Source organism: Podarcis muralis, chromosome 7, assembly GCF_964188315.1.
Source record: "Podarcis muralis chromosome 7, rPodMur119.hap1.1, whole genome shotgun sequence".
NCBI lineage: Eukaryota > Metazoa > Chordata > Lepidosauria > Squamata > Lacertidae > Podarcis > Podarcis muralis.
Window position 1 is genome coordinate 91,739,025 of NC_135661.1, and position 27,891 is coordinate 91,766,915.

General features: G+C 51.5%; 1 protein-coding gene and 1 long non-coding RNA gene across 8 annotated transcripts in view; one reads left to right on the forward strand and one right to left on the reverse strand.

Moving 5' to 3' along the window:
- The first annotated feature begins 364 nt into the window (after positions 1–364).
- Positions 365–17,214, forward strand: LOC144328533 (uncharacterized). Of its 2 annotated transcripts, none has more exons than XR_013393800.1 (4): positions 365–570; positions 13,839–13,932; positions 15,146–15,830; positions 16,478–17,214. It is a non-coding gene; the product is annotated as an uncharacterized LOC144328533 (long non-coding RNA). The 2 variants fall into 2 exon arrangements; XR_013393801.1 differs by having other exon boundaries at positions 369–570; positions 15,146–15,514.
- Positions 7,409–27,891, reverse strand: part of SPTBN4 (spectrin beta, non-erythrocytic 4) — a 90,145-nt gene continuing 69,662 nt past the window's right edge. For 5 of the 6 annotated variants that reach the window (XM_077932471.1, XM_077932470.1, XM_028741789.2 and 2 more), the window contains 10 exons: positions 25,097–25,341; positions 23,127–23,265; positions 22,787–22,871; positions 21,207–21,403; positions 19,532–20,169; positions 17,916–17,997; positions 17,460–17,743; positions 15,113–15,286; positions 12,693–12,735; positions 7,409–10,515 (listed from right to left, as the gene is read on the reverse strand). In XM_077932471.1, the coding sequence (XP_077788597.1) occupies positions 10,351–10,515; positions 12,693–12,735; positions 15,113–15,286; positions 17,460–17,743; positions 17,916–17,997; positions 19,532–20,169; positions 21,207–21,403; positions 22,787–22,871; positions 23,127–23,265; positions 25,097–25,341 (2,052 nt within the window). In that variant the 3' untranslated portion in view covers positions 7,409–10,350. Of the gene's footprint in view, positions 10,516–12,692; positions 12,736–15,112; positions 15,287–17,459; positions 17,744–17,915; positions 18,118–19,531; positions 20,170–21,206; positions 21,404–22,786; positions 22,872–23,126; positions 23,266–25,096; positions 25,342–27,891 lie in introns of those variants that run through there. The other variant, XM_077932472.1, reaches the window with a different exon arrangement.

A 27,891-nucleotide genomic window follows, 5' to 3' on the forward strand; every position in this document is an offset into this window, starting at 1 on the left:
GACGCAGGCCCGCTCCAGCCCCGCCTCCCGCCGCAGAGGCCCCGCCCTCCTCCGGAACCCATTGGCCGGACCGCGTCCTCGCCGCCCATTGGCTCGCTGTGGCGGGGGAGCCCGCCCTCCCTCTCTCGCCATTGGCCACGGGCGGACGAGCGGTTGGGTGCGCTTCCTCGGGGCGGAGCCCTTGGCGTAAACAAACGGCGGTCGCCTCCGCTGATAGGCCCGGCTCGTCCCGCCTCGCTATTGGCCGCCTCGCTTGGGGCTTCTTTGGCTTCGGTTGGGCGTCGGGCTCGAGGGCCCGCCTGCTCGGCGTCTCCATTGGGCCTGAAAGAGGGGCGGGGCGGGGTCAAGGGTCGCGGACCCGGGGGTCAAAGGTCAAGGGCAGAAGGGGCAGGTGGGATCCCCACGAAGGGGCGAGGAGCCTCCAGGCCCAGAGGGAGGAAGCCCGGCGGGGGGGGGGGGCGCCCTGGGCCCAGAAGTGGAAGCTCTTAGATATATAGTGGTGGTGTTGTTGAGTCGTGTCCGCCTCTTCGGGACCCCCTGGAGCAGAGCACGCCAGGCCCTCCTGTACAGGTATATAGAGTAGGTAAAGGAGAAGATCAGTCTACATCCCAATCCCAAAGAAGGGCAGTGCCAAAGAATGCTCCAACTACCGCACAATTGCACTCATTTCACACGCTAGCAAGGTTATGCTTAAAATTCTACAAGGAAGGCTCAAGCAGTATGTGGACCGGGAACTCCCAGAAGTGCAAGCTGGATTTAGAAGAGGCAGAGGAACCAGAGACCAAATTGCAAACATGCGCTGGATTATGGAGAAAGCTAGAGAGTTCCAGAAAGACATCTACTTCTGCTTCATTGACTATGCAAAAGCCTTTGACTGTGTTGACCACAGCAAACTATGGCAAGTTCTTAAAGAAATGGGAGTGCCTGATCACCTCATCTGTCTCCTGAGAAATCTCTATGTGGGACAAGAAGCTACAGTTAGAACTGGATATGGAACAACTGATTGGTTCAAAATTGGGAAAGGAGTACGACAAGGCTGTATTTTGTCTCCCTGCTTATTTAATTTATATGCAGAATTCATCATGCGAAAGGCTGGGCTGGATGAATCCCAAGCCGGAATTAAGATTGCCGGAAGAAATATCAACAACCTCAGATATGCAGATGACACAACCTTGATGGCAGAAAGTGAGGAGGAATTAAAGAACCTTTTAATGAGGGTGAAAGAGGAGAGCGCAAAATATGGTCTGAAGCTCAACATCAAAAAAACGTAGATCATGGCCACTGGTCCCATCACCTCCTGGCAAATAGAAGGGGAAGAAATGGAGGCAGTGAGAGATTTTACTTTCTTGGGCTCCATGATCACTGCAGATGGTGACAGCAGCCACGAAATTAAAAGACGCCTGCTCCTTGGGAGAAAGGCGATGGCAAATCTAGACAACATCTTAAAAAGTAGAGACATCACCTTACCAACAAAGGTCCGTATAGTTAAAGCCATGGTTTTCCCAGTAGTGATGTATGGAAGTGAGAGCTGGACCATAAAGAAGGCTGATCGCTGAAGAATTGATGCTTTTGAATTCTGGTGCTGGAGGAGACTCTTGAGAGTCCCATGGACTGCAAGAAGATCAAACACATCCATTCTTAAGGAAATCAGACCTGAGTGCTCACTGGAAGTACAGATTGTGAAGTTGAGGCTCCAATACTTTGGCCACCTCATGAGAAGAGAAGACTCCCTGGAAAAGACCCTGATGTTGGGAAAGATGGAGGGCACAAGGAGAAGGGGACGACAGAGGATGGGATGGTTGGATAGTGTTCTCGAAGCTACAAACATGAGCCTGACCAAACTGCGGGAGGCGGTGGAAGACAGGAGTTCCTGGCGTGCTCTGGTCCATGGGGTCACGAAGAGGCGGACACGACTAAACGACTAAACAACAACAACAACAAAGTAGGTAAAGGTAAAGGACCCCTGACCATTAGGTCCAGTCGTGGCCGACTCTGGGGTTGCGGCGCTCATCTCGCTTGTTAACGGAGAAATCCGTGGGCTCCCTTGGACAAGAAATAAGGACACCACCCAGGATAACTTGGAGCAAAACAGGAGCCTGTAGGGTTGGCCTTTATTGAACTGTTGCAACAGGGTGCTCCCCTCACTTGCAGAAGAGAGGAAGGACCCAGAAAAATGGTGTGCAAGGTCTTATAAAGACTTTTGAAATTCCCATCCTATAGATCAAGCCCACCCCCAGAAACATCATGCATACATCACAGAAAGGAGGGGTTGAGGGAGGGGTGGTGGTGGTAACCTGAGTGTCTTGTCACCTGGTTGGTTCCCCCTTTCTCCCTCCCCATGAATACTTTCCAGGTGACAGAGGGGAGCTTGCAGTTTCCTGCCCCCAGAGGGAAGAGCTGATCATTGTCCTTTGTTTCAGTCCATGCTGAATCCACTCCCATATGCAAGTTCTTTGTGATCTTGATGGTCTTCTGTCTGGGACCATCAGGGTTGGCATAGCAACTGGGCAGGGCTCCTGTGGATGTGCTGGGATGGTGAAGGGATTATGGCTGCCCTGTATCAAACCTTCCCCATTTTGTAGTCCTTCCTTCATGGAGTCAAATAAAAGTGGAACAGTGCAAATCCGATGTATGGTTCATTTTCTATGAATTTATAACAGAAGCGTAGCGTATGTCTCTGTGTGTGTGTGTGTGTGTGTGTGAAATTTGTACAAACTGAATGATTGGGGGGGGGGGGGTTTCCTGCGACAGTACCAAGCAAACAGTACATAAATATATAAACCGCATGTCTGGAGCAGCAGTCCTGAAACCATTTTAAATCCCAAACTGACCAAATCTTTAAGCAATCCCCATTTCAAAGGGTGACAGACTACCAGGAGAGGCAATCAGATAAGGCATTCTCAGATAACCTGCCAGACAGGAAAAACAACAACACTCAGATTTCTGTTGTAGACTGCCTTTTCTGTGATGTAGGTATGATGTATCTGGGGGGTGGTCTTGGGTTACACCTGTGATAAGAATTTTAAGGTCTTAGATATATAAAATGTTCAGAAATGTACCAACCAAGCACTTACATAGATCAGCACAGGAAGACCGACCTGAAACCATTTTTGATTCCCAAACTGGGCAAATGTTTTCCCAGGGGGGTGGGGAGGTCAGGGAACCTTGCCATTGTCTCAGGAATTGAGCAATCAGCATTTTAATGGGTGACAGACTATCAGGAAAGGCAATCAGGAAAGGCAATCAGATAACCTGGCACACAGGAAAAACAACATTCAAATTTCTGTTTTAGACCACCTGTTCTGTGATGTAGGTATGATGATGTTTGTGGGGGGTGGTCTTAAGCGACACCCCTTCTGTGATGTATGTATGATGTATGGAGGGGTGGTCTGGAGCTCCAGGGCAGGGAATTTCAAAATGGCCCTATAAGGGCAAGCACACATGGTTTGGGGTCCTCCTCCTTCTCCTGCATGTGGGGGGAGCACCCTGTTGCAACAGTCAATAAAGATCAGGTTTACTAGCTGCTTTGCTTCTCAGTATTCTCTGGTTGGCCTCTGTTATTTTCTCCGACCGATGGAGAACCTGCAAAGGACTCTACAAGGGCTCTTGTGTCCCCCATAAGGGAATAAGGGCAGATTTTGTTTACAACACCCCCTAACTATCATGGCTGTTAATTGAATTTGTATTCCGTCCTTCGCCGGGAGACAAAATGCATGGGTCATCCAATTCCCAATAGACATGCAGGAGAGGCCAGGGAAAATAATAATAATAGTTGCAATGGTTGATTGATTAATAATAATAATAATAATAATAATAATATTTATATCCCGCCTATCTGGCTGGGATTCCTCAGCCACTCTAGGGAGAGCCTAGCAGATCCTCCACCTGGAGAGGAGTGGGGAGTAGACTCATTTGGCGCCCATGACTCCCACCCCCCAAAAGAACCACGGGAGCTGTAGTTGAATCAGGGTGCTGGGAATTGTAGCTCTTGTTACGGAAATTACAGGGGGGGGCCCCACATCTTTAAAGTTGTTACAACGTTACAAATATTTTGCCTGAATGTATCCTTTCGACTTGACAGCTCAGGGAAGATACCTACCTTTATAAGTTCGTAGAAAATCCATACTTTAACCGACTCTCCTCATTCCAACGCCATTTTGATCCTTAAAGAAAGGTGAATTTGGGCTCCACCTCCGTCCATGAACCAAGAAGCAGGAAGTCGCTGTAGGCAGCAGGAACAGGGCATCCCGCCATAATTCCCCAATCGTGAGAGCACATACAGGGCCCCCCACCCAGAGAGTGACCAGGGGGCAACACTAGACAGTTGAGCAAGTCAGGTGTTCTGAAAGCCCATCTCCAGACAAAGACCTGACGGAAAGGAGATGACAAGAGTTTCATTGTTCTTTCAGTGATGGGGAGTTAAGAGGTGTTGAGAAAGGGGTCTGATAAAGCGACCTAATGTTGAACTGGTGTAACCCTTGTATGTTGTTGTTGTTTAGTCGTTTTGTCGTGTCTGCCTCTTTGTGACCCCCTGGACCAGAGCACGCCAGGCCCTCCTGTCTTCCACTGCCTCCCGCAGTTTGGTCAAACTCATGCTGGTAGCTTCGAGAACACGGTCCAACCATCTCGTCCTCTGTATACCCTTGTATAGCCCTCCCCATTTGTGACATGCTAGTGATGTAGTGATGATGTATCAATGATGCCCCTCAAAGAGTATTCTGGGGGAAAGAGGGAAGGTTTAAAAGAGGATGTCCCTTCATGCTCAGGGTTCCTTACTACTGTGGGGACTGGTTGCGCAACAATAAAGATCATGGTCTACTGCACAGGTAGGCAAACTAAGACCTGGGGACCGGATCAGGCCCAATCGCCTTCTAAATCCGGCCCATGGAAGTTCCAGGAATCAGTGTTTTTACATGAGTAGAATGTGTCCTTTTATCTAAAATGAATCTGTGGGGCATAGAAATTCATTCATTTTTATTTTTCAAAATATAGTCCGGCCCCCCACATGGTCTGAGGAACAATGGACCAGCCCCCTGGTCTACTGACTGTTGTTTTGCTCCAGATTACTTGGCTGGAACTTCCTTCTTTTACTGACCTCATGGACCCTCGGGGGACTCGCACCCTGACGAGCTGGGCTGTTGAGTAGGCTCTCCCCCCAAAATTTCCCCCCTTAACAACAGGCAGGAGTAGGAGAGGCCAGGGAGAGCCTAGCAGATCCTCCACCTGGAGAGGATGGGGGGGAGCAGACTCATTTGGCGCACGACTCCCCACCCGAACCCCCAAAAGAACCGCGGGAGGTGTAGTTGAATCAGGGTGCTGGGAATTGTAGCTCTGAAACTACAGTTCCCCCCAATCCCGAATGCCAGTTTCAGGAGGGTGGGTGGGTTGTTCCAGGCTCAGACCGCATGGCTGTAACAAGCTTTTATCATGCTGATAATTTAGGAACTTTCACCACTGCAACTAAACCAAATTTCACTGCCTGTGTTTTACGACCAATGTGGGGGAAAGCACATGAATCAGACCTTTGGAGAGTTTGTAAGTAAACAATTATTAACTCACTAAATGTGTGGTATTTTTCTATGCTGTGGAAGAGGGGAACTTTGGAAGGAACTCACAAGGGCATCTCTTAAAGGCCGATATTTCCACACTTTACCTTGCTGCATGCTTTGTGATTTTAAATCTTTGCCGGGGTTCTCCCACCAAAGAGGACTTGCTCCAAACTTGCAATCCAGGAATTCTCCTTTGATATACCTATTTCTTCCTTGCCACCAACAGATGGACCAGCGGTCAGACTTGGTAAAAGGCAGATTCCTATGTTAAGAACGTAAGCAGACCCTGCTGGATCAGGCCAATGGCCCATGTGGCCAGCATCCTGTCCTCCCCATGGCCAAGCAGACGCCCAGAATGGGAAACCCACAAGCCCGACCCAGACACAAGAACCTTCTCCCCTCCCCTGGTTTCCAGCAACTGGCATTTAGAAGCATTCCTGCCTCCATGAATTTGTCCAATCCCTCTTTTAAAGCACCTAGCAAGAAAGAGGCCTGGCAACACAGCGGAGAGGGGCACCCAGAAAATGCATAGCAATAGCAAGGGCTCGGGTCTAGCACAGGGTGTGGGATGTGATGCATAAGTAGCAGTCAAGTACCACATTCCTTGTTTTCCTAGAGTGGACATGCAAGGGGATGTTTGGACCAGCCAGTTGAAAACTTCCTGTTTCCTCCTGGCCTGGAGCATCCTTCCTCTTGCATGTGACCAGGGGTGGGCGTGGCCTTACCTGTGCAGGTAACAAAAGGACAAAGGCATTTCTTTGACTTCCTCGAGATGCTCTAGCCAACAGAGGACACTGGGATTATCCCCATATGGGATAGATCCACATGTACAGTCATACCTCGGGTTACGGACGCTCCAGGTTGCACATTTTTGGGTTGCGGACCGGGCCAAACCCAGAAGTAACGGAACGGGTTACTTCCGGGTTTCGGCGCTCATGCATGTGCAGAAGTGCTAAATTGCGCTTTGCGCATAAGACCAAATTGTGACCTGCGTGTGCGCAGACACGGCACTGTGGGTTACGAACGCTGCGGGTTGTGAACGTGCCTCCCGCACGGATCACGTTCGCAACCTGAGCGTCCACTGTATATACTTTGTAACTAAGTCTGCCTTCAGGGATCCAACTGTGAACTGATGATGTGAGTAAACGTCTTTTATTGACTTTACACAAGACTGCCGTGTGCTTATTCTTTTAAGAGGGATAAAAGGGAACTTACCAGGAACCTAATAGTGAGAGGCTTACACAAGCCTGCAACCAGCTACCCACTCTGCATTTAAAAGGGGAATGTATAACTCTGCTAAGTTAAGGAACTTGCTAGCACAAATTAGGAAGGATGTTAATAAACAATATATCCTCTCCTGCCTCCCTGAACATTCCCACACGGTGGGGGTTGGACTACAACCTTAATCCACTTCAGGGAGCCTAGCCAATGGGCGTTATAGTCCCAACCACATCTAGAGGGCCACTGGGTCCCTGTGCCTGTTCTGCCTCCGCTAGGATGCTGCCATGGAAGCCTGGCAAAGAAATGGGACCCCAAAAGACAGGTTTGGTTGCAGCCAGGGTCTAGGACCACTCCGTTTCCCTTTATTGGACACCAAGGTGGCACAGCTCATGCTTTCCCCATTGGTCAAGGCCGTGGAATGACCAGGATCTGCACCGGGAGCAGAAAGAGAGCTACTAATCTCTGTGCAACTGGACATGGGTGAAGTCGGAGCAGCGGACCCCTGCAGCCACGTTGGAAGAACACCCATCGTGGTGCGTGGAGGATTCGTGGCTTCTTGAGACTGGACGTGGTGGGGACCCACACGAAGAGGCAGCAAGCAAGCTGATCGCTGGATCTCATGCAACCAAGATCTAAGCTCTTTTACAAATTGGTCTCTGTTTGAAAAACACAGTTCTTCAGAAAGATTTACAGCCAAACAAAATGAGAGAATGCAAAACCCCAAATGCTCCAGTTTTTTGGCGGTTCTTTTTCTATACAAGACAAAGAAAAAAAAAACTTATTTAAAGCAATTACAATATCTTACAGGCTTCTGAACAGTTAGGGGAGGCCGAGGGGGATGCGGAAGCGTCAACAGATAAAAGTGCACCAGCTCCAGGAGAGGCACCGTGGAGACACACCCGGGGCCAGGGAGGCCGGATTGGGCCCAGTCTCAGGCTGGAAACGTTACGAGATTGGGAAAAGCTGCCCCAGAACGGTCCGTTCACAGGCACGACAATTAATCTGAGCTCCTCCAGGCCTTGGCTAGGGAGCACGCCGGCCCCGGGCGGATCAAGCATGCAGCTGGATGTGGGGCAGGGAGCATCTGGACACCAAGTCCTGGGGCTGAGAGAGGTTTGGGGACCGGTGCCAGCTGCGCTTGGGACTGTCTTTCTCTGGACAAGGGTCACGTTTTAAAGTTTGGGTTTTCAAATCTCCAAGGTCACCAATCATTGCAGCTAGAGCTGGGAGGGACCCCAAGGGCCCCCCCCTGAAGAATGTACAAAGCACAGCCCCCAATCTTGGCCCCTGGCTGGCAAGAGCATCCCCATCCCCCACCTGGTCTCAAAGCTCGGGCTGGAAATGGAGGCGGTTATTGACTTGTAGGAAGGCGTTTCACACTGGGAGGGAGAGCTTAGGGGGGTCGCTGGCCGTCCTGGGAATGGGACACACTGGGCAGGAAGGCCATAGGTCAGTGGTCAAGCACCTGCTATGGATACAGAGAGCCTGTCTGAAATCTCAAGGGAGCCATGGTCGGTATCCAAAATACGGATGGAGCTAGCTGGACCAGGGGTACGACTTCAGCATCTCCCTGAGCTCCCAGGGGAAAAGGATAGGAGAGGATGACCCTAACCTGCCCCCCTAGAGCTGCACAGCTGGCTTCCAGGACAGATGTTGCCTTTCCGTTTCCTCTCTGCACTGAATGGGAAGAAGAGCTGGAAGCCAGGCAGGCAGACTTGAAATCAAGGGGGACAAACAAGGGTCAGGGGTGAAACATCCAGCTTGAAAAACCCTCGCCAGGACCGGTCCAGCCTCTGCAGCCCAAAAGACCCACAGAAACTCCCTTCCCTCTCTGGCTGACCTCATCATAGGTAACCCAGGGGTTATCTGGTCCAACCCCTGGCAAGGCAGGAATCGCAAGATAAAGGATCCGAGACGGTCTCTAATCTCCGAGGGCGCAGGCAAAGCTGATGTGCTGTTCTGGGGCAGAGGACCAGCTCTCCAAGCCCCCCCCCCCCCGCACCTCCTGGGGCCGTCTCCAGGTGCAGTTCCTGACTCTGCTGTTTATTGCATAAAAGCACACCTCCGTGCCGTGATGGGTGAGCCCCCTCCCCGAGGTGCCCCTCCCCAATAGCAGAAGTCGTGATGGCAAGGGATATGGCTTGTTAAGAGCAGTGCCAAAGCAGTGCCCGCGGGCTGCCCCCCCTTGTGCTGCTGACGTGAGTTTGTGCTCCAAAGTCCGGGCGCCGTTTGCGCCTCCTTTGCGGGCCCCTCCTTGGAAGCTGGAGCCCGTTCTGTCTCGGATCCCCCGAGCCCCAAAGATGAGGCAGTGGGAGAGGCAGAGCCCCAGGCGGCTTTGGAAAAGGGGGGAGCAGGCAGCCTCCCCCCTCGGCCCCTTCACTCTCCGCCTCTCGAGGGACGCAGAGGAGGTTACTGTCCGGAGGGCATCGGAACGGCACGCAGAGAGAGGCGCAAAGGCAACTGGGGGCAGATGGCTTCGCGAGGGAGATGGGAGCAGAGCCAGACACAGATGGGAAACTGGCCAGGGGCCGACACACACACACAGCACCCCAGACGAGACGTTTTTCCGGGTGGGGGCAGGGGAGCGGCGTGGGGTCATCTCTGGACTTGAGTAATGCGTCGAATGCAGTTCCTAGGAGTCTGATTGCTGACGAAGCAGGCGGTGAGGCGGACGCAGGCAGGGGGGGTCTGGAGCGGTGCCCCCGCAACTGCCCCCCAACTCTCACAAAAAACTGCCCCCACTGGAGCAAGTTTTGTTGCTGATCGGAAGACAAGAAACTGGAAGGAGAACTTCTTGCAGAGAAAGCAGAAACAGCCAGTCCCCACCTCTGACACCCCCCCCCCCTTGAGGGCCGTTGTCAAGGAGGCACTTTGAGCTCCTGGGGAGGGATGGGGGGGGGGGCGAGTTGCCTCTTCCCGCTGGTGGCAGCAAAGGGGGGGCGGCCCTGCACAACACCCCCCCACACACACTACCGTGGCGCTTGGCCCTCGCCTGGCCTGCCTCTGCTTCTGCCTGACACGGGTCCCCTTTGGAGGACTCTGCAGACATTTTGGAGCGTTGGGGGGGGGGGAGAATATGAAAAGGGAGGGGTCCCTGGACACAGATTGGACAAAAGCAGAAGATGAGACTCCGTGGTTGACGGGGGCGCTGTTTGTTCCTGGGCACCAGCCATGGGAAAGCAGAGCAGCCTCCTGGACCCCGCGCATCCGCCAGGGTCCCTTGGGTGCCTCTTGGCAGCAGCAAGGGGGGCAGGCTCTGGGGACCCTCTGGGGCACCAGCTCCCCCCCTCTGTGCTGGTGGAGCCTCACCCCCCCCCAGCAATTCACTGTCTCTACAGTCTTGGCTGGTTCAGCAGATACAGAGGGAGCAGGCACCCCCCACACACACCTCAGGGCCCCTGGAGTGCCTTGGCGCCCGGCCGTGGCCCTCCCCAAAGACCCCCAGAGTCTGCCCCAGGAAGCTCTCCTCCTTGCGTAGGCCGAGGGCCACGGGGACGGTGGGCCCAGAGTGTCCGGCGGCGCCTCCTTCTCCGGAGGTTCCTCACAGCAGCCTGACGGCCCTGCGGCCAGAGGGGCAGCCTCATTTCTTGCGGCCCGAGGTACTGGCCCTGCGGTCAGCGTCCCGATGTTTGGGGTTGCCCTCGTCGGTGGAGGAGGTGGTCAGCAAGGCCTGGCTCCAGCGGGCGATCTCCGCGTGCTCCGCGATGGAGGCAGTGAGGGCCTCCAGCCAGGTCTTCAGCTCCTCCTGCAGGAAGGAAGGAAGGAAGGAAGAGGGTTAAGGCCAACAAAACTTGCTAAAATGTATAAGGTGAAAAATAAGGAATGCTGGAAATGTAAAGAAAAAGAGGGACATTTCTATCATATGTGGTGGACTTGCAGTAAAGTAAAAACCTTCTGGGCTCTGATATACAGTGGGTGCTCGGGTTGCGAACGTGATCCGTGTGGGATGCATATTCGCAACCCGCAGCGTTTGCAACCTGTGTCTGTGCGTCTCCACACGTGTGGGTTGCGATTGAGCGCTTCTGCACATGCGCGGCCGCCGAAACCCAGAAGTAACCTGTTCTGGTACTTCCAGGTTTTGGTGGTCTGTAACCTGAAAAAATGCAACCTGAAGCAGCTGTAACCCGAGGTATGACTGTATCCCGGTTTGCAACCTTTTTTTGGATTAAAGGTAAAGGGACCCCTGACTATTAGGTCCACTCGCGGATGACTCTGGGGTTGCAGAGCTCATCTCGCTTTACTGGCTGAGGGAGCCGGTGTACAGCTTCTGGGTCTTGTGACCAGCATGACGAAGCCGCTTCTGGCGAACCAGAGCAGCGCACGGAAACGCTGTTTACCTTCCCGCCAGAGCGGTACCTATTTATCTACTTGCACTTTGAGGTGCTTTCGAACTGCTAGGACCTTCTGATTGGCAAGCCCTAGGCTTTGTGGTTTAACCCACAGCGCCATCCGCATCCTGATTTTTTGGATTGGAATGGTTTGTATGGGCCTAAAATGGCTGAAGAACACCACAAAATGGATGCTGTTGAGGAACTATTAATGAACTGTGTTGATCAAAGAGCTAATGGAATGAGCACGTTCTGGCAAAAACAATATGATATGAACGGTACATGCAAGGAGGCGTAAAAGACTGGCTATACAACACTAGTCTCAAAGAATGCCAGGAGCTACACAACACCAGGTTCAAACAAGAAGAATCATGAAATGCCAAGAACATGCCAAGGACAAGAAGGACGGCCAAGATTCAGATGAACAGCAAGAAAAGATGAGACTTCTCAGGTGTGTGTGCCAGAGGCAGACAGGATCCCGCTATCTGGCCACCCAAAACTCTGACTGAAACTGATCACTTCAGCGAAGAGTGGTGGTGAGTATGGGAGATGAAGGGCTGTGTGTCTGACTGAGTCCATATTCCTTGTCTTGACAGGTGAATTACTTGTGAATCAATAAAACAATCTCATAGAGAAATCCAATACTGTCTGTCTGAGGTTGACTTGTTCCTTCCTAGGGTGTACTGGGTCTCAAATATGCTAAACACTTAAACAGATTAAAAGGACCTATTTGGTCATAACATTATCCCAACTTCTCAATTAGCCCTTTTATCTATATGGGACAAGATTGGCATAAGGAAGACTTAAAAAATTCCTTCCAGTAGCACCTTAGCGACCAACTAAGTTAGTTATTGGTATGAGCTTTCGTGTGCATGCTGTGGTATCTGAAGAAATGTGCATGCACACGAAAGCTCATACCAACAACTAACTTAGTTGGTCTCTAAGGTGCTACGATGGATTTCTTTTCTTTTGTTTCGACTACGGCAGACCAACACGGCTACCTACCTGTATAAGGAAGACTTGATAGTGTACCTGCTTAAAGTGGTTAGAATGACCATTGCACAGTTTTAGAAAAATTGAGATGGGGCCAATCTTCCTACTTGCTACACTAAAGTGGAAAACTAACAGCTGAGGGTCTTCAGGGGCTAAAGGAAAAGGGACGGTTTTCTACCTTTTGGGGGATCTGACCTTATTTCATTTGTAAGCCAGGAGGAACATGGGCTGGGATCCCCTTGGCCCACGAATGAATAGGATTGATACAGTGACTAAGGGCATCTGAATCAGTTAATTACATTGCCTTGATATCACAGGATCCCTGTTTCATAACCCTGCCTTGTTTAACTGTTCTGTCTCTGCTCTGGGACCCCTGGACAGTTAAGTCCAGTCGAATTTGATTTTGGGGTGTGGCGCTCATCTCCGCTTTCAGGCCGAGGGAGCCGGTGTTTGCCCACAGACAAATAATCATATATGGGATACGTATATTGCTGCCAGATCCTGTTTGATAACACTGTCTTTTGCAGGATTTTGTATGAACTTTTTTTTGAAAAATAAATAAATGTAAAAACACCCTTCTGAGAGAGAACCAAGAGCTCACCTCGTCCTTGGCCTGCAGGAGGAACTCGCCACCTTCGCTAGTCCTGGAAGAGAGAAAGAAGCAGCGGTTAGGGAAGTCAAGAACAGAGGAATAGCCTTGGACTGGATCCGGCCAGCAGCCCTCCTGCACTTCACTGCCATTCAGGGGCAACTATGGAACTCCTTGCCACAAGAGAGAGCGATGGCCACCAGCCTAGATGGCTGTAAAAGAGGATGAGGCAAATTTAGGAAGGAGGAGGAGAGGGCTATCAATGGCTCCTGGGCACAATGGCTGTGCATTGAATCTTCATTGCTGGAAACCACAAGAGGGAAGAGCGCAGTCGTGCCCAGATCCTGTTTGCAGGCTTCCCATGATGGGTCTCTGGTTGGCCCCTGTGAGAACAGGACGCCGGACTACATGGGCCAATGGCCTAATCCTGCAACCAGGCTTTCCTTAAATTCTTATGGAACCTCCAGGTCCAGAGGCAGTCTGTCTTGATTCCTAGGTTCTTTGAGAAGAGGAGGTTGGGCTCGATGGGCCCCTGTGTTCTGATGTACTGCTGCCCCCCCCCTTTTCTGAATGCTTTATTGGTTGAAAACTTTATAGTAGAAATGTACAATAGATGTTACAGGCAAAATGAGACATAAAAAATAATGATTCATTCTTTAACTAATACTTGCTTTGTACATCCATCTGTGATTAATTTTGACAAGACCTCCCATCTTCCCCTTGCGTTCCCGAATTAAATTCCTTAAATATGCACTTAAACTTTGCTTTCTACATGTTATTTAACTTACTACATATTCTATTTCACAAAATTGTCCTATTTACACACCAAAGCTCAATCAAGACCTGCCAATAGATTGATCTTTTGACAATGTTCTTTTACACAGACTCTGTATGTATCCCACTCTGATAATCTCACCAGTTCAGCGTACTTTCTTATCTTGTTTTGCCAATCTAATTTAGAATATCCTCTCCCTTCCAGCCTTTTGCGATTAGAATTCTGGCAGTGACTGTAACATACATAAAGACTCTCCTGAACTTTTTGGGGATTTCATTCCCCATAATTCCTCGCAGGAGGCCTCAGGTTTCTTAGGGAAGGAGCATTTGAACATTTTCTTCAGCTTGTAAATCATTTCCCAAAATTGTCTAATCTTTTCACAGTTCCACCACATGTGGATCCATGTGCCTTCAGCCTCCCTGCATTTCCAAGAAGTGTTTGTCCTAGATCTGAATATTTTGGCTAGCTTAAAAAAAGGTAAAGGACCCCTGACAGTTAAGTTCAGTCGTGAACGACTCTAGGATTGCGGTGCTTATCTTTACTGCCAAGGGAGCCGGCATTTGTCTGCAGACAGATTTCCGGGTCGGGTCATGTGGCCAGCACGAACCAGAGCAGCGCACGGAAACGCCGTTTACCTTCCCGCCGGAGCGGTACCTACTTGCACTTTGAAGTGCTTTTGAACTGCTAGGTGGGCAGGAGCAGGGACCGAGCAACGGGAGCTCACCCCGTCGTGAGGATTCGAACCACCGACCTTCTGATCGGCAAGCCCTAGGCTCAGTGGTCTACACCACAGCTCCACCCGCGTTAAGTTGGCTAACTTAAGAGGCATTAAATGCCACCTGTAAAGCATTTTCATGCAATTTTCTTTTAAATCATAACATGATGTAAATCTGATGTCCTCCTTCCAAAGTCTCTCCCAACTTTTCATGTAAGTTACTGCTGCCTTCTGACCTCCTTGCTGGCCTGGGGAGAGCCTGTTCCCCTTGCCTTCATTCCGCACCTTGGTTCCCAGGAGGGGCACCATCTGTGCCCTGCCCCTGGGCGCAGCCAGGAGGGGCTCCCTTGGTCTCCAGTTTCTTGCCCACTCCTTGGGGGCCTGCTTGCCCTCTTTGGAGGGAAGGAGCAGAGCCCCATCCAGGGCCGTCTTTAGCAGATGCGGCACCGGGGTGCAAATATCTGCCCAGCGCCAAGTTGCAACAGATAGTGTTGGGGTGGCCTTAGCTGCGCACTGCCAGCCATCCGGGGGGGGGCACAACTCTCCCCCATGCCGCTGCAGGAGAGCAATCCCCGCAGAGGCTTAGGAGTGAAGTTGCGCCCCTCCCAAGCCTCCTCAGGAGGAGAGCAAGCCCCACAGAGGCTTGGAAGGGAAGCTGCACACCGCCAGTCATATAGTTGGCAGGGCGCAGCTTCCATCCTAAACTTCTGTGGGGATCGCTCTCCTCCCGAGGAGGCTTGGGAGGGAAGCTGCACGCCTGCCAGCCTTATGGTTGGCGGGGCACAGCTGGCGGGAGTGCAGGAAAAGGGGAGGCTGCCGCCAAAGCTGCACAGCTCCCCCAATTACTGGGGCACCCCTGAGAGGCCCTGGCGCGACACACCACTAAGCCCTATGAGAAAGACGGCTCTGCCCCCCTCCCCATATCCCAGGCAGGAGGCTCACTTGATCCTCAGGACGTTTTTCTTCTTCTTGTAGGCGTTGGCCACCTCGCTCGTGGCGTTGAGGAGGCTGAGGAGGGGCTCGTTGGCGTGGGTGCTGCCCGACTCCCGCCCCTTGGAGTCCTTGTAGAAGCCCAGCTCCCCCTTATTGAGGACGCAGAAGAGGTTGATCCAGGACCTGCCAGAGAGAGAGAGAGAAAGCCGGCCGGGGTCAGCACCACCCAGGAGCCCCCCACCCCCACAAGTGGGGAGAGGATGTTCGGGGGGGGCACCTGCTTGGCATGCAGAAGGTGCCAGGGTTTGAGCCCCTCAAATTCCTGTTGCAGACCACCTCTTTCTGCGGTGCTCGTGTGATGCTTTTGGGTGATCATTGGTACCTTGGTTCTCAAACGCCGAAAACCTGGAAGTGAGTGTTTCGGTTTTCGAATGTTTAAGTCGAACTGGCTATTGTTTCTGGGGCGCCTGCACCAATCAGAATGTTTCCAAACTTTTCGGAAGTCAAGCGGACATCCAGAACAGATTAAGTTTGGCATTTTGGCTTTTGCTCTTTATTTTGCATTTTTGTTTCTGAGGCTTTTTCAGTTCATTTGTTTTTGTGACTGTGTGGAACCCAGTTCAGCTACTGATTGATGGATGGATGGATTGATTGATTAATTGATTGATTGTGTGACTGCAGAAATGGATCAAAGCCCCCATCCAAACAATGACTATCATCAGTGAAGGTAAGAATTTTTTTTAAAAATTTTTTTATCATCTACAATACTGCCTTATTTATTTTATAGTACAGTACATGGATTATTGCTTTCATTTTATGGATCAATGGTCTCGTTAGTACAATTCATGTTAAATTGCTGTTTTAGGGGTTGTTTTTTGAAAGTCTCGAATGGATTAATCCATTTTGCATTACTTTCTATGGGAAAGCGGGCCTTGTCAGCTACTGTTTCCGGAGGAACCTGCACCTATCAGAAGCCGCAACTTGGTTTTCAAACATTTTGGAAGTCAAACGGACTTCCGGAACAGATTAAGTTCAAGAACCAAGGTATCACTGCACTTGGCACTTTTGTTTTTGCTCCTTAGTTTGTGTTTTTGTTTTTGAGGCTTTTTTGGTTAATTTGTTTTTGTGACTGTGTGGAAACCAGTTCAGCTACTGATTGATTGATTGATTGATTGTGTGACTGTGGAAATGATTTTTATTTTTTAATCATCCACAATACTTTCTTATTTATTTTATAGTACAGTACATGGATGATTGCTTTCATTTTATGGATCAATGGTCTCATTAGATAGTAAAATTCATGTTAAATGGCTGTTTCAGGGGTTGTTTTTAAAAGTCTGGAATGGATTAATCCATTTTGTCTTCTTTCTATAGGGAAGTGCACCTTGGTTTTGGAACGCTTTGGTTTTGGAACGGACTTCCGGAACAGATTAATTTTGAGAACCAAGGTACCACAATTTTGGGAAACAGTATATAACGAAATGAAAGAAATGTTCAGATATTCATTTAGGAAAACACCAGAAGGTTTTTTATTGGGAATAGTACCAGGAAGCTTAAAGGAAGAAGACAAGACCTTATATTTATACGCAACAGGAGCCGCAAGGCTATTGACTGCGGAAAATTGGAAAAGTGGTACTGTACCAACAAAGATAGAGTGGCTTGCCAAATTATTGGAGTACTACAATATATCCAAAACAATGGGAGAAATTGGAAGGATCTCAAAAGAGAAGGCAGACAGGGACTGGAAGGTGTTTAAAAGATACTTGCAAAACTATATCGAAAAATCAGAACTCCTATTAGAATAAACAAGTTTCATTTCAAATATTGGAATACTAAACAAGATGGATAACAATGTGTAATAGAAAAAGAAGTATGAAATTAGGTTAAAGGTGTGTGAAAGAAAGTAATAGAAGTGGAAAGAAATTGCAATTGAGTAGATTGGAAGTCTAACACAAAGGGTGAGGGGTGGTGGATGGTGATGGGAATTATCTGTGGGATTGAGTGTAGGTATGTTGTAGGTATGTTGTATGTATGTAGGTATGTTGTATGAAATGTATGTTTGTATGTGTATTAATGTTGAATTATTTTAACAATAAAAAATTTATTTTTTAAAAAAAGTTTGAGAACCAAGGTACTACTGTAATAATAATAATAATAATAATAGTCACAACAACAACAATAACATCATCTGCCTCCCCAGCCTAACTGTGCCCACTTGCCTTGCCCTCCCCAGGGCAGTTGGGGCCAGCCCCTTTTCGGCAGAGGGACGCAGACCCGCCCCCTGCCCCTTTCCTTTGCCAGTCCCGCGGGTGGGTGGGGAGGGTGCTGGCAGGAGCGCCCCCCCCCCGTGACTCACCTGTTGGAGGCCTTCTTGTTGGGCCCCTCCAGCTCCAGCTTGCGGAGGAGGTAGCCCTCCTGCTGGACGGTGTGGGTGGGGGGCGGCGGGGGCGGGGTGCTGGTCTGGGCGGGGGCCGAGCGGGACCGGCGCGCCTCCCCCGGCGGGGCGTTGGGGTCCTTGGGCCGGGGCCTCCGGCGCGGCTTGGGGCGGTCTCGGGCGCGGGGGCGGTCGGGGCGGGGCGTCCGGTCGGGCAGCATGTCCAGCCCGTTGGGCAAGCGGGCCGGAGACTCCCTCTCACGAGGCTGCGGGGGAAGAGAGAGAGACGCTTTGAGGTCTCCGGGGCCAAGATGGCGGACTCCCAAGGAAGGTCTCGTCACCCAGGTTCCTGCAGATGTGATGTCAGCCCAGGAACCCATGGGTGGCATAGCCAGGGGCTGGGTGGGCACAGCAAAAATGGGGGGGGGACAGACTCACCGTGGCCGCTGCTGGCGTGGCCGCCGGCCCCGTGGACTCCTTCTCCTGCAGCTGCTCCACAATGTCTGCCAACGTCGCCTTGCTGCGGGTGACCAGGAAGAGTGTCAGAGGGGCTGTCCCCCAGGAGATTCAGGAGGGCTGCGTCCCAGGACTGGGAGGGGAGAGGGACCAGGCCAGGCTTTTCAACATCCACATGCAGCCACTGGGAGAAATCATTGGGGGTTTGGGTTGGGTGTTCATCAGTATGCAGATGACACCCAGCTCTACCTCTTTTTCAAATCAGAACCAGTGAAGGCGGTGAAGGTCCTGTGTGAGTGTCTGGAGGCAGTTGGAGGATGGGTGGCGGCTAACAGATTGAGGTTGAATCCTGACAAGACAGAAGGACTGTTTCTGGGGGACAGGGGGTGGGCTGGTGTGGGGGACTCCCTGGTCCTGAATGGGGTAACTGTGCCCCTGAAGGACCAGGTGCGCAGCCTGGGAGTCATTCTGGACTCACAGCTGTCCATGGAGGTGCAGGTCCATTCGGTGTCCAGGGCAGCTGTCCGCCAGCTTCATCTGGTACGCAGGCTGAGACCCACCCTGTCCACGGACTGTCTTGCCAGAGTGGTGCATGCTCTGGTTATCTCCTGCTTGGACTACTGCCATGCGCTCTACATGGGGCTACCTTTGAAGGTGACCCGGAAACTGCAACTAATCCAGAATGCGGCAGCTAGACTGGTGACTGGGGGCGGCCGCCGGAACCACATAACACCGGTCTTGAAAGACCTACATTGGCTCCCAGTACGTTTCCGAGCACAATTCAAAGTGTTGGTGCTGACCTAGAAAGCCCTAAACAGCCTCAAAGTCCCAAGACTTGAAGGAGCATCTCCACCCCCATTGTTCAGCCCGGACACTGAGATCCACCTTCAAGGGCCTTCTGGCGGTTCCCTCATTGCGAGAAGCAGAGCTACAGGGAACCAGGCAGAGGGCCTTCTTTGTAGTGGCGCCTGCCCTATGGAACGCCCTCCCACCAGATGTCAAAGAGAACAACTACCAGACTTTTAGAAGACATCTGAAGGTAACCCTGTTTAGGGAAGCTTTTAATGTTTAACAGACTATTGTATTATATACCCTACCCATCTGGCTGGCTTTCCCCAGCCACTCTGGGCGGCTCCCAACTGAATATTAACAACAGAATCAAAATATTAAAAACTTCCCTAAACAGGGCTGCCTTCAGGGCTGCCCAAGCCTGAATGCTGCCAATTGTAGAGCTGGAAGGGGACCCCAGGAATCATCTAGACCAGCCCCCTGCTGCAACGCCACAGGAATGACAGCTGGAAAATATCTGGTAGTTAGCTATCGGACTTTCATTAAAAAACTCCACTGCCTTGTTAGGTCACAGAATCATCAAATTGTAGGGTTGGAAGGGACCTTAAGGGGCCATTTAGCCCAACCCGCTGTAGTGCAGCTATCCCAATGTTGCATCCCTTCTTAAAGACCTAATTTAAAAGTCACTTGCCCAAATTAAGCAAATGCTTTCAGCTGAGCGTCTGGCTGGGGGGCACCAAGCTGCGCTTTCTCCCTCTGCGGCCCCCAGACCTGCCTACTTTCCCCGCCCCCCCTTGGTGGCTCCTCACCCTCCTCCCTTGGGGTCGTTGCGCTGGGCCTCTTGCTCGCTGGACTCCTGCCTCTCCAGCCGCCTCTCGTGCCGCTCTCGGCCCGCCTGCCGGGGCGCCTCCTGCTCGCTGGACTCCTGCCGCTCTAGCCGCCGCTCCCGCCTCTCCCTTCGCCGATCTGGCTGCTCGTGGCGCGCCGGGGGCGCCTCCTGCTGCTCCACCGACTCCTGGCGCTCCAGCCGCCGCTCGTGGCGCTCCCGGTGGCGCTCCACATGCGCCTCCACCCGCCCGCCCCCCTTGGTCTCCGCCACCTCTGGTCGGCGGGCGTCTTCCTCCACTGCGGTGCCAGCCTTGCCCTCCCCGGGCCCTTTGGCCTCTGGCGCCTCCTGCAGCCGGTCGATCCTGGGCTGGAGGCGCTCTGGCTTCAGCTCGTGGCGGACGTAGCCCACCTTGGCCTCGCTGCGCTCGGGGGTCTCCGGCTTCAGCCCGTTGACCAGGGCCTGGGCCTCCCCCCGGCCGCGAAGCAGCAGCAGCTCCTTCTCATGGAGGGGCTGGCGCAGGAGAGACTTGTGGCCCAGCTCCGCCGGGTCGGCGAAGACCTTGCGGCCCAGGAGAGGCGTGGGGGGCTGCTTGCTCTGCTCGGCACGCAGCTTCTCGATCTGTGGGGCAGGGCACAAAGGAGGGTCAGGCTGGGGAAAACTCGGGAGTTCTTCTTCTTCTTATTTATTGGCATACACATATTACACATTTTAAAGGTAAAGGGAACCCTGACCATTAGGTCCAGTCGTGACCAACTCTCAGGTTGCGTGCTCATCTCGCTCTATAGGCCAAGGGAGCCAGCATTTGTCCGCAGACAGCTTCCGGGTCATGTGGCCAGCATGACTAAGCCGCTTCTGGCGAACCAGAGCAGCGCACAGAAACGCCGTTTACCTTCCCGCCGGAGCGAACCCTATTTATCTACTTGCACTTTGACGTGCTTTCGAACTGCTAGGTTGGCAGGAGCAGGGACTAAGCAACGGGAGCTCACCCCGTCGCGGGGATTCGAACCGCCGACCTTCTGATCGGCAAGTCCTAGGCTCTGTGGTTTAACCCACAGCGTCACCCGTGTACGCACCTGACATATATTCAAATCCATCAAACCTCCTTTGGGGAAGGTTCTCAGGCAGGGTGGAAGGAGAAAGAACTTCCACCTGGTGGAAACCCTCCCAAATCTGGTTGTTAATTGTGAACTATATGCTGATCTCCGCCAGCAATTTCTAGATCAACTCTGTATCCCCAACTGGAAACCAGAGTCGGAGGTCATACATTTTCTGTTACTGAGGAATGATCAGGAGCTCACCAAATTAGTGGCTAAATATCTCTGTTTGGTTTTTTGTCGTCGAAATACACTGCAGACGTCTGATCTCCCTGGAGACCAAGAGATGTGACGATAGACTGCTCTGCCTCCTTTCTTTTGTGCCACTGGGGAAGTGGGAATTCTGCACTGATTTGTTTTGGATGTTTGTATGTGACGCCAATAAAAGGTTTGATGATGATGAAAATCTGAAACGTAGGACCCCCCAGGGTCATCTAGTCCAACCCCCGCAAATCAGGAAACCCAGCTCAGGAATCCCTGCCCGGTGGCCATCTGATCTCTGCTTAAGAACCTCCCCCTTCCCCAAGGCGACATTCGCACCCGCTCCCCCCCCCCCCGTACCGTGGTGAGCCGCCGCAGGGAGCTGAAGCGCTCTTCCCAAGCCGCGGCCGCTTTGCGAAAGGCCTCGTGGCGCCGGATCAGCTGCTCCACCTCGTCGACGCTGTTGCCCAGCTCCCGGCTCTTCAGCAGCGGCTCCTGGGCGGTCAGCCAGGCGTCGGCCACCACCGCCTCCTGGGCAAACTGGTGGACCTCCAGCACTGCGGGGGGAGACAGGGAAAGAGCTCAGGGCTTTGCCAATCAAGGCAAGAAGCTGGAACCTGGCCGGGCACAAGACGGGCAGCCGGGGCAGCTGCTGAAAGGAGGGGCTCAGATATTCTCAGCCAGCCGCAAGAACCTCGAACACGGATCGTGAGTGGGTGTCACGAGGCTGTTGCGTGGGGGCTATTGGGCTTCTGTTTTCATTTTTATTCTGCATTTTGTGGTTTTATATCTTGGTTTTATTCTGTGAACCGCCCTGAGACCCTGGGTATAGGGCGGTATATAAAGTCAATTAATATTAATATTAATAATAATAATAATAATAATAATAATAATAATGATAAATGATGTTCCTGCCAGCACCCTGGCTGCAGCATTCTTCACCCATTGAGGGCAGGAAGCCACCCCTCAAAGCCCCACAGAAGCCAAGCAGAAGCCCCTGGAACTGCAGCCAATCGGAAGCTGTGCCTTCGTTTCTGAACATTTTGGAAGTTGAATGGACTTCCAGAACGGGAAGTTATCTCCCGCTTGGACTACTGCAATGCGCTCTATGTGGGGCTGCCTTTGAAGGTGACCTGGAAACTGCAATTAATCCAGAATGCGGCAGCTAGACTGGAGACTGGAAGCGGCTGCCGGGACCACATAACACCGGTCCTGAGAGATCTGCATTGGCTCCCAGGATGTTTCCGAGCACAACTCAAAGTGTTGGTGCTGACCTTGAAAGCCCTAAACGGCCTCAAATGCCCAGTAGACCTAAAGGAGCGTCTCCACCCCCATCATTCTGCCCGGACACTGAGGTCCAGCTCTGAGGGCCTTCTGGCGGTTCCCTCATTGCGAGAAGTGAGGTTACAGGGAACCAGGCAGAGGGCCTTCTTGGTGGTGGCGCCCACCCTGTGGAACGCCCTCCTAGCAGATGTGAAGGAAATAAACAACTACCAGACTTTTAGAAGACATCTGAAGGCAGCTCTGTTTAGGGAAGCTTTTAATATTTAAAGCTGTATTGTTTTTAACACTCAATTGGGAGCCACCCAGAGTGGCTGGGGAAACTGAGCCAGATGGGCGGGGTATAAATAATAAACTATTAATTATTATTATTATTATTATTATTATTATTATTATTATTATTCCATTCGACTTCCAAAGCACCACTGTACATATGTTTCAGTCAATAAATAAATAGTATGTGTTGACAGAGAAACATCGGAATCAACTCCCTCCCCCCAAAAAATGTGAGGCTGAGAGTCGGAAGGGAAAGGGATGCCCCCCACTTTCCCCTGGGGGGCTACAAAACAAACTGTGAGAGGAGGAACGGTTTTGTGGGGTGGATTTTCAGGGGGATATTTTTTTGGGGGGGAAGGGGCTGGCGTTGCACCCGGACTCACTTTGCTGCAGCCACTCCCAGTGCCGGTCCCATTTCTCCACCATCTCCTTCTTCTTGGTCATCAGCTTCTCCAGGTGGAGCTTGATCTGAAGTGGAAAGAGGACAAAGGGTCATGTCTCTGCCCAGGCCTCGCCTGCCCCCCCCCAATTCCCAGCCCCCCCCCCCCGAGAATCCCATTCCCTCAGAAAAGATCTTTCCCCTCCGTCATGCAACATGGTCCTGGAGTGCGGCAGAAGAGAGAAGGATGCCGCCCCCACTTGACCCCACTGCCCGGTGGGCCCCCCTCTCTTCCAGCCACAGGGAGGGTAGAGGCGGGGCCACAGAGATGGGGCGGAGCCTACCTCCTCGGAGGCGGGGCTCTTGTTCAGCACCAGCGTCTTGCCCAGGTCCACGCAGGAGGCGATGTTCTTGCTGTGGGTCTCGATCTCGCTCTTCAGGCCCTGGTGGTAGTTCATCAGCACTTCCACGGTGGAGACGTCCCTGTGGGGGAAGGGGAGGCAGAGATGATGCGAGAGGGAAGACACCCCCCCCCCCCGCTCACAAGAGTGGCCAGGGCCAGGTTGAGGCTCCTGAAGGTAATGGGGCCCCTGATATGCCCAGCTGTCCTTTGCGAACAACAAATTGTCACTGTTTTTTTGTGTTGAATCTATGCTAGATGGTAATTGATGGACCTCAGAGGTATCTCAAGCCATTTGCCCATGTTGCCCTGCAAACAGTCCATGCAGAATGTCGGCACCCTATATATAGAAAGGAGCAAAGCAGGGATATTTGAGGGAGCAGGCTAGCAGGCGGGGCCCAGGACTTACATCCTAGGAGCCTACACAACACAAAACACGGTTGCTGGATGTAGGTTTTATCTTATTTGTTTTTTATCTTATATTTTGGAAATGCACATCCATTTTTCCCCCTTTATATTTTTTGGGGCCCCCAAGAGAGTGGGGCCCTAAGCTAGAGTTTGTTGAGCTTATACATAAATCCGGCACTGGGGGTGGCTTTGACGTGTTGCCTGCCTCTAAGTCAGAGGTTCCCAAAGTGGGTGATGGCACCCTGGGGGGGGGTGGATCTGATTCCTGCATGGCAGGGCACTGGGCCAGAAGTCCTTTGGGGTACCTTTCCACCATTCCCTGGGGGAGCTTGGGGTCAGCAGAGGTGCACATGACCCCCAGCTCTTGAAAAGGCCAGGGCCTGGCAGTCCAGTGGGAGGCAAGAGGTCGCAGGGAGGAGATGCAGCCCCCTGCCTCCCACAAAGCTGTGCTCCACCCTGCTGCCCTCCGAGAGCTGGTGGGATGGCCCAGTAGACCTGAAGGAGCATCTCCACCCCCATCGTCCAGCCTGGACACGGGGATCCATCTCCGAGGGCCTTCTGGCAGTGCCCTCCCTGCGAGAAGCAAAGCTACAGGGAACCAGGCAGAGGGCCTTCTCGGTGGTGGCGCCTGGCCTGGGGACGCCCTCCCACCAGATGTCAAGGAGATAAACAACTATCTGACTTTTGGAAGACATCTGTTTAGGGAAGTTTTTAATGTTTGGTGTTTTGTCACATGATGATGATGATGATGATGGGAGCCACCCAGAGTGGCTGGGGATACCCAGCCAGATTGGTGGGGTATAAATAATAAATTATTATTATTACAGTGGTACCTTGGTTCTCAAATGCCTTGGTTCTCAAACTCTGAAAACCTGGAAGTAAGCATTCCAGTTTTTGAACATTTTTCGGAAGCCAAACGTCCGATGCGGCTGTCAGCTTTTATTTCCAGGGCGCTTGCACCAGTCAGAAGCTGCGCCTTGGTTTTCGAACATTTCAAAAGTCAAAAGGACTTTTTGAATGGATTAAGTTTGTCACTTTTGTTTTTGCTATTTATTTAGCATTTTTGTTTTTGAGGGGTTTTTTGCTTAATTTGTTTTTGTGACTGTGTGGAACCCAGTTCAGCTACTGACTGATGGATTGTGTGACTGCGGAAATGGATAAAAGCCCCCCATCCAAACAATGACTATCATCAGTGCAGGTCAGAAAAATAAATTCATGTTAATTTTTATCATCTACAATACTGTCTTGTTTATTTTTTAGTACAGTACATGGATTATTGCTTTCATTTTATGGATCAGTGGTCTCTTTAGATAGTAAAATCCATATTAAATTGCCACTTCAGGGGTTGTTTTTAAAAGTCTGTAACGGATTAATCCATTTTGCATGACTTTCTATGGGAAGAACGCCTCGGTTTTGGAACGCTTTGGTTTTGGAACAAACTTCCGGAACGGATGCAGTTTGAGAACCGAGGTACCACTGTCTTCTTCTTCTTCTCCTTCTTCTTACCTGGGCTTCTCTCCGGTGCCGATCTGGGCGATGATGGTGTCCATCCAGGAGATGAGGTCCCGCACCATGTTGGAGAAGCGGATCTTGTCGGTGGTGGTGGTGATCTGGAGGCGGCAGTCCTCGCACGACCCCAGCAGCTCCTTCCAGGAGCGCATCACCTCCTGCTCCTTGGTGGCAATGGCCTCCGCGTTCTCCCCGGCGTAGACCGTCCGCAGCTGAGCCGCCACCTCCTGCAGCTGCCGCACCTGGTGGGGAGCAGGGGGAGGTTAAGGGGGCAAGAGGGGGCTCGCTGCGCCCCTGGGAGGGAAGGGAGCAGGGCAGGAGCGGGTCTCCTAAGGGGAGTGGGCTGGGTCAGGCCAATGGATCCGGTCCTCACACTGCCAAATCCCCCATAGAACCTAGGAATCGAGATAGACTGCCTCTGGGCTTGGAGGCTCCATCAGAACATGAGAAGACTCTGGATGCTGGATGAGGCCAAAGGTGGCCCAGCATCCTGTTCTCCCAGTGGCCAGCCAGGTGCCCAGGATTCGAGCACCGGAGACCTTTCCCCCTCTTTCTGGCATTTGCAAGCATTGCTGCCTCCAGGTGCGGAGGGCAGAGCGGGGGAGAATTTAAGGTGTAATTCTTCTGCTTTAAGCAGGCAGAGCTTCCCCCAAAGCGTCCCAGGAACTGTCATGTGTTAAGGATGCATGGCTTGGAGAGGAGGCAGGGAAAAGGAGTCTCCTAAGAAGTCTCAGCGCCCTTAGAAAACTACAGCTCCCAGAATTCTTTGAGGGAAGCCAGTACTGTTCAAAGCAGAGTCATAGTGAAGCTGACAATATAGGAAGAGCTTTTGGATCAGGCCAATGGTCCGCCTGGTCCAGCATCCCGGCCTCATGGTGGCCAAGGAGACACCCAAAGGGACACCCACCAGCAGCCGCAGATCCCAAGAGCAGCAGCCTCGTCCACCGCAGTGGATTCCAGCAACTGGGATTCGGAATAATTGCTGCCTCCAATGGTGAGAGCAGAGCCATTGGGGGTAGAAGCCGTTTGTCCAATCCTGTTTTAAAGCCATCCAAGTCGGTGGCCATCTCTGACTCTTGTGGCAGCGAGTTCCATAGGCTAACTATTTGCTGCTTTAAACGTATGATGTGAATGACCAGTAGCTTTTTTACTGAGTATACTGGGTAAAGAGATACCGAGACAAGATAAAAAACTGTTCATGTATGCAACAACTGCGGCAAGAATTTTGTTAACCCCAAAAATGGAAACAGCATGAAATACTAACAAAAGAAGAGGGGCAGATGAATTTGATGGACTTTGCAGAACTGGCGAAACTGGCGGGAAGAATCCGGAACCAGCAAGATCAAGCATTCCAAAAGGACTGGAATAAATTTATATTTATATTTGAAAAAGAAATGTAAGCGAGACTTCCGGGGAGGCACCTCCGGCAATGGCTGGATTCCTCTGATCGGGAGGAATCAGCTCCGTGGAAATCTGGGTCTGGCTGCCACGGCAAAGGCGGAGACCCTTTAAAAATCACAGGCGGGAGAAGCCTGTGAGCGTGGGATTCGGCGGGCACCTTTTGCGCCTCCCCCACTCGCGGGGAAACCTGGTTTCGGGGATCCGGAGCGATGTGGGGTGAGCGGTGCGGTGCTTCGAATCATCTGCTTCTTCCACGGAGCGAAGCCGCATAGCTGTTGTCGGAGAGCGCTGACTTTTTCCTGTGGACAATTTGACTCTAAAGTAACTACCCGTGAGTAGAGCTTAATCGGGAAAATTGGATTTTTAAAATGTCTAATTTGGCATCGAAACGGGGAAGGTTCAATACAGGAAGTCCGCCTTCCCCTTTAGTAAATAGTCTGAAGCAATTGAGGCTGCAAGCTGAAGTCTTGGAAAGCTTTTTGTAAAAGACTAAATTGTCATAAGTAAAGAATACAATCCCCCCCTTGGAGGCAGGAGAAGGGGGGGGGGGGAGTTGTGGACTGAGTTTGCCTGCGGAAGAGACCAAGAGAGGTAAAATACCGCTGCTCAGACCCTGGGAACAAAAATACCGCTGCTCGGACCCTGGGACAAAAGGTGAATACCAATACAGAAACCACCCAGAAATTGATACAGGAATCTACCCTGATACGGCAAACTGCGGATGAAGTTAAGGAGGAAACCCTTGCTGCTGAAGTTAAAGTAATTCAACTGGAAAGAGTCTCATCCATACAAGGACAACTTGAGGAATACAAGCTGACACCTGTTATGACTGAACTTAAAGAGAAACAGATGAAATTGAGGATCAGAGCCCTACCTGAGGAAAAGAAAAGCTTGATAGAGTTTCAGGAGGAGATAGGACTAACTTTGGTTGAGAAAGAGAGGTATTTGGGGATTAGTATGACCGCCAGAAATGTGACTCTATTCAAGGGCAACTGTGAAGGACATTGGCTTGAAGAGAAGGGGGATTTGGAAATAGGGTCAAATTGGAAGTTGTTATTGCTGGGCCGAGTTGTTGTGGTGGTGGTGGTGGGGACGAGGGTTGCTGTGATGTTGGGGATGTCGCTTTTGTTTCAAACATTGCAAGCTTTGGATGGGAGGGATTGTCTCAGGAGGTGGCAGAGGGATGTCTCTAGATTTGGTTGGCAGGGCAGGAAGCCTCGAGTAAAATTTAAGATATTAACGGATGCTAAAGAAGGAGGTGGACTTGCCCTGCCAGACCCCTAAATTTTGTTGTGAATCATCTGCTTTTTGCTGGCTGAGAGAATTGGCAGAATCCGAGACCAGGGAGAAGAGCTGGTGGAAAAAGACTGGAAGTTTAAATACTATTTATA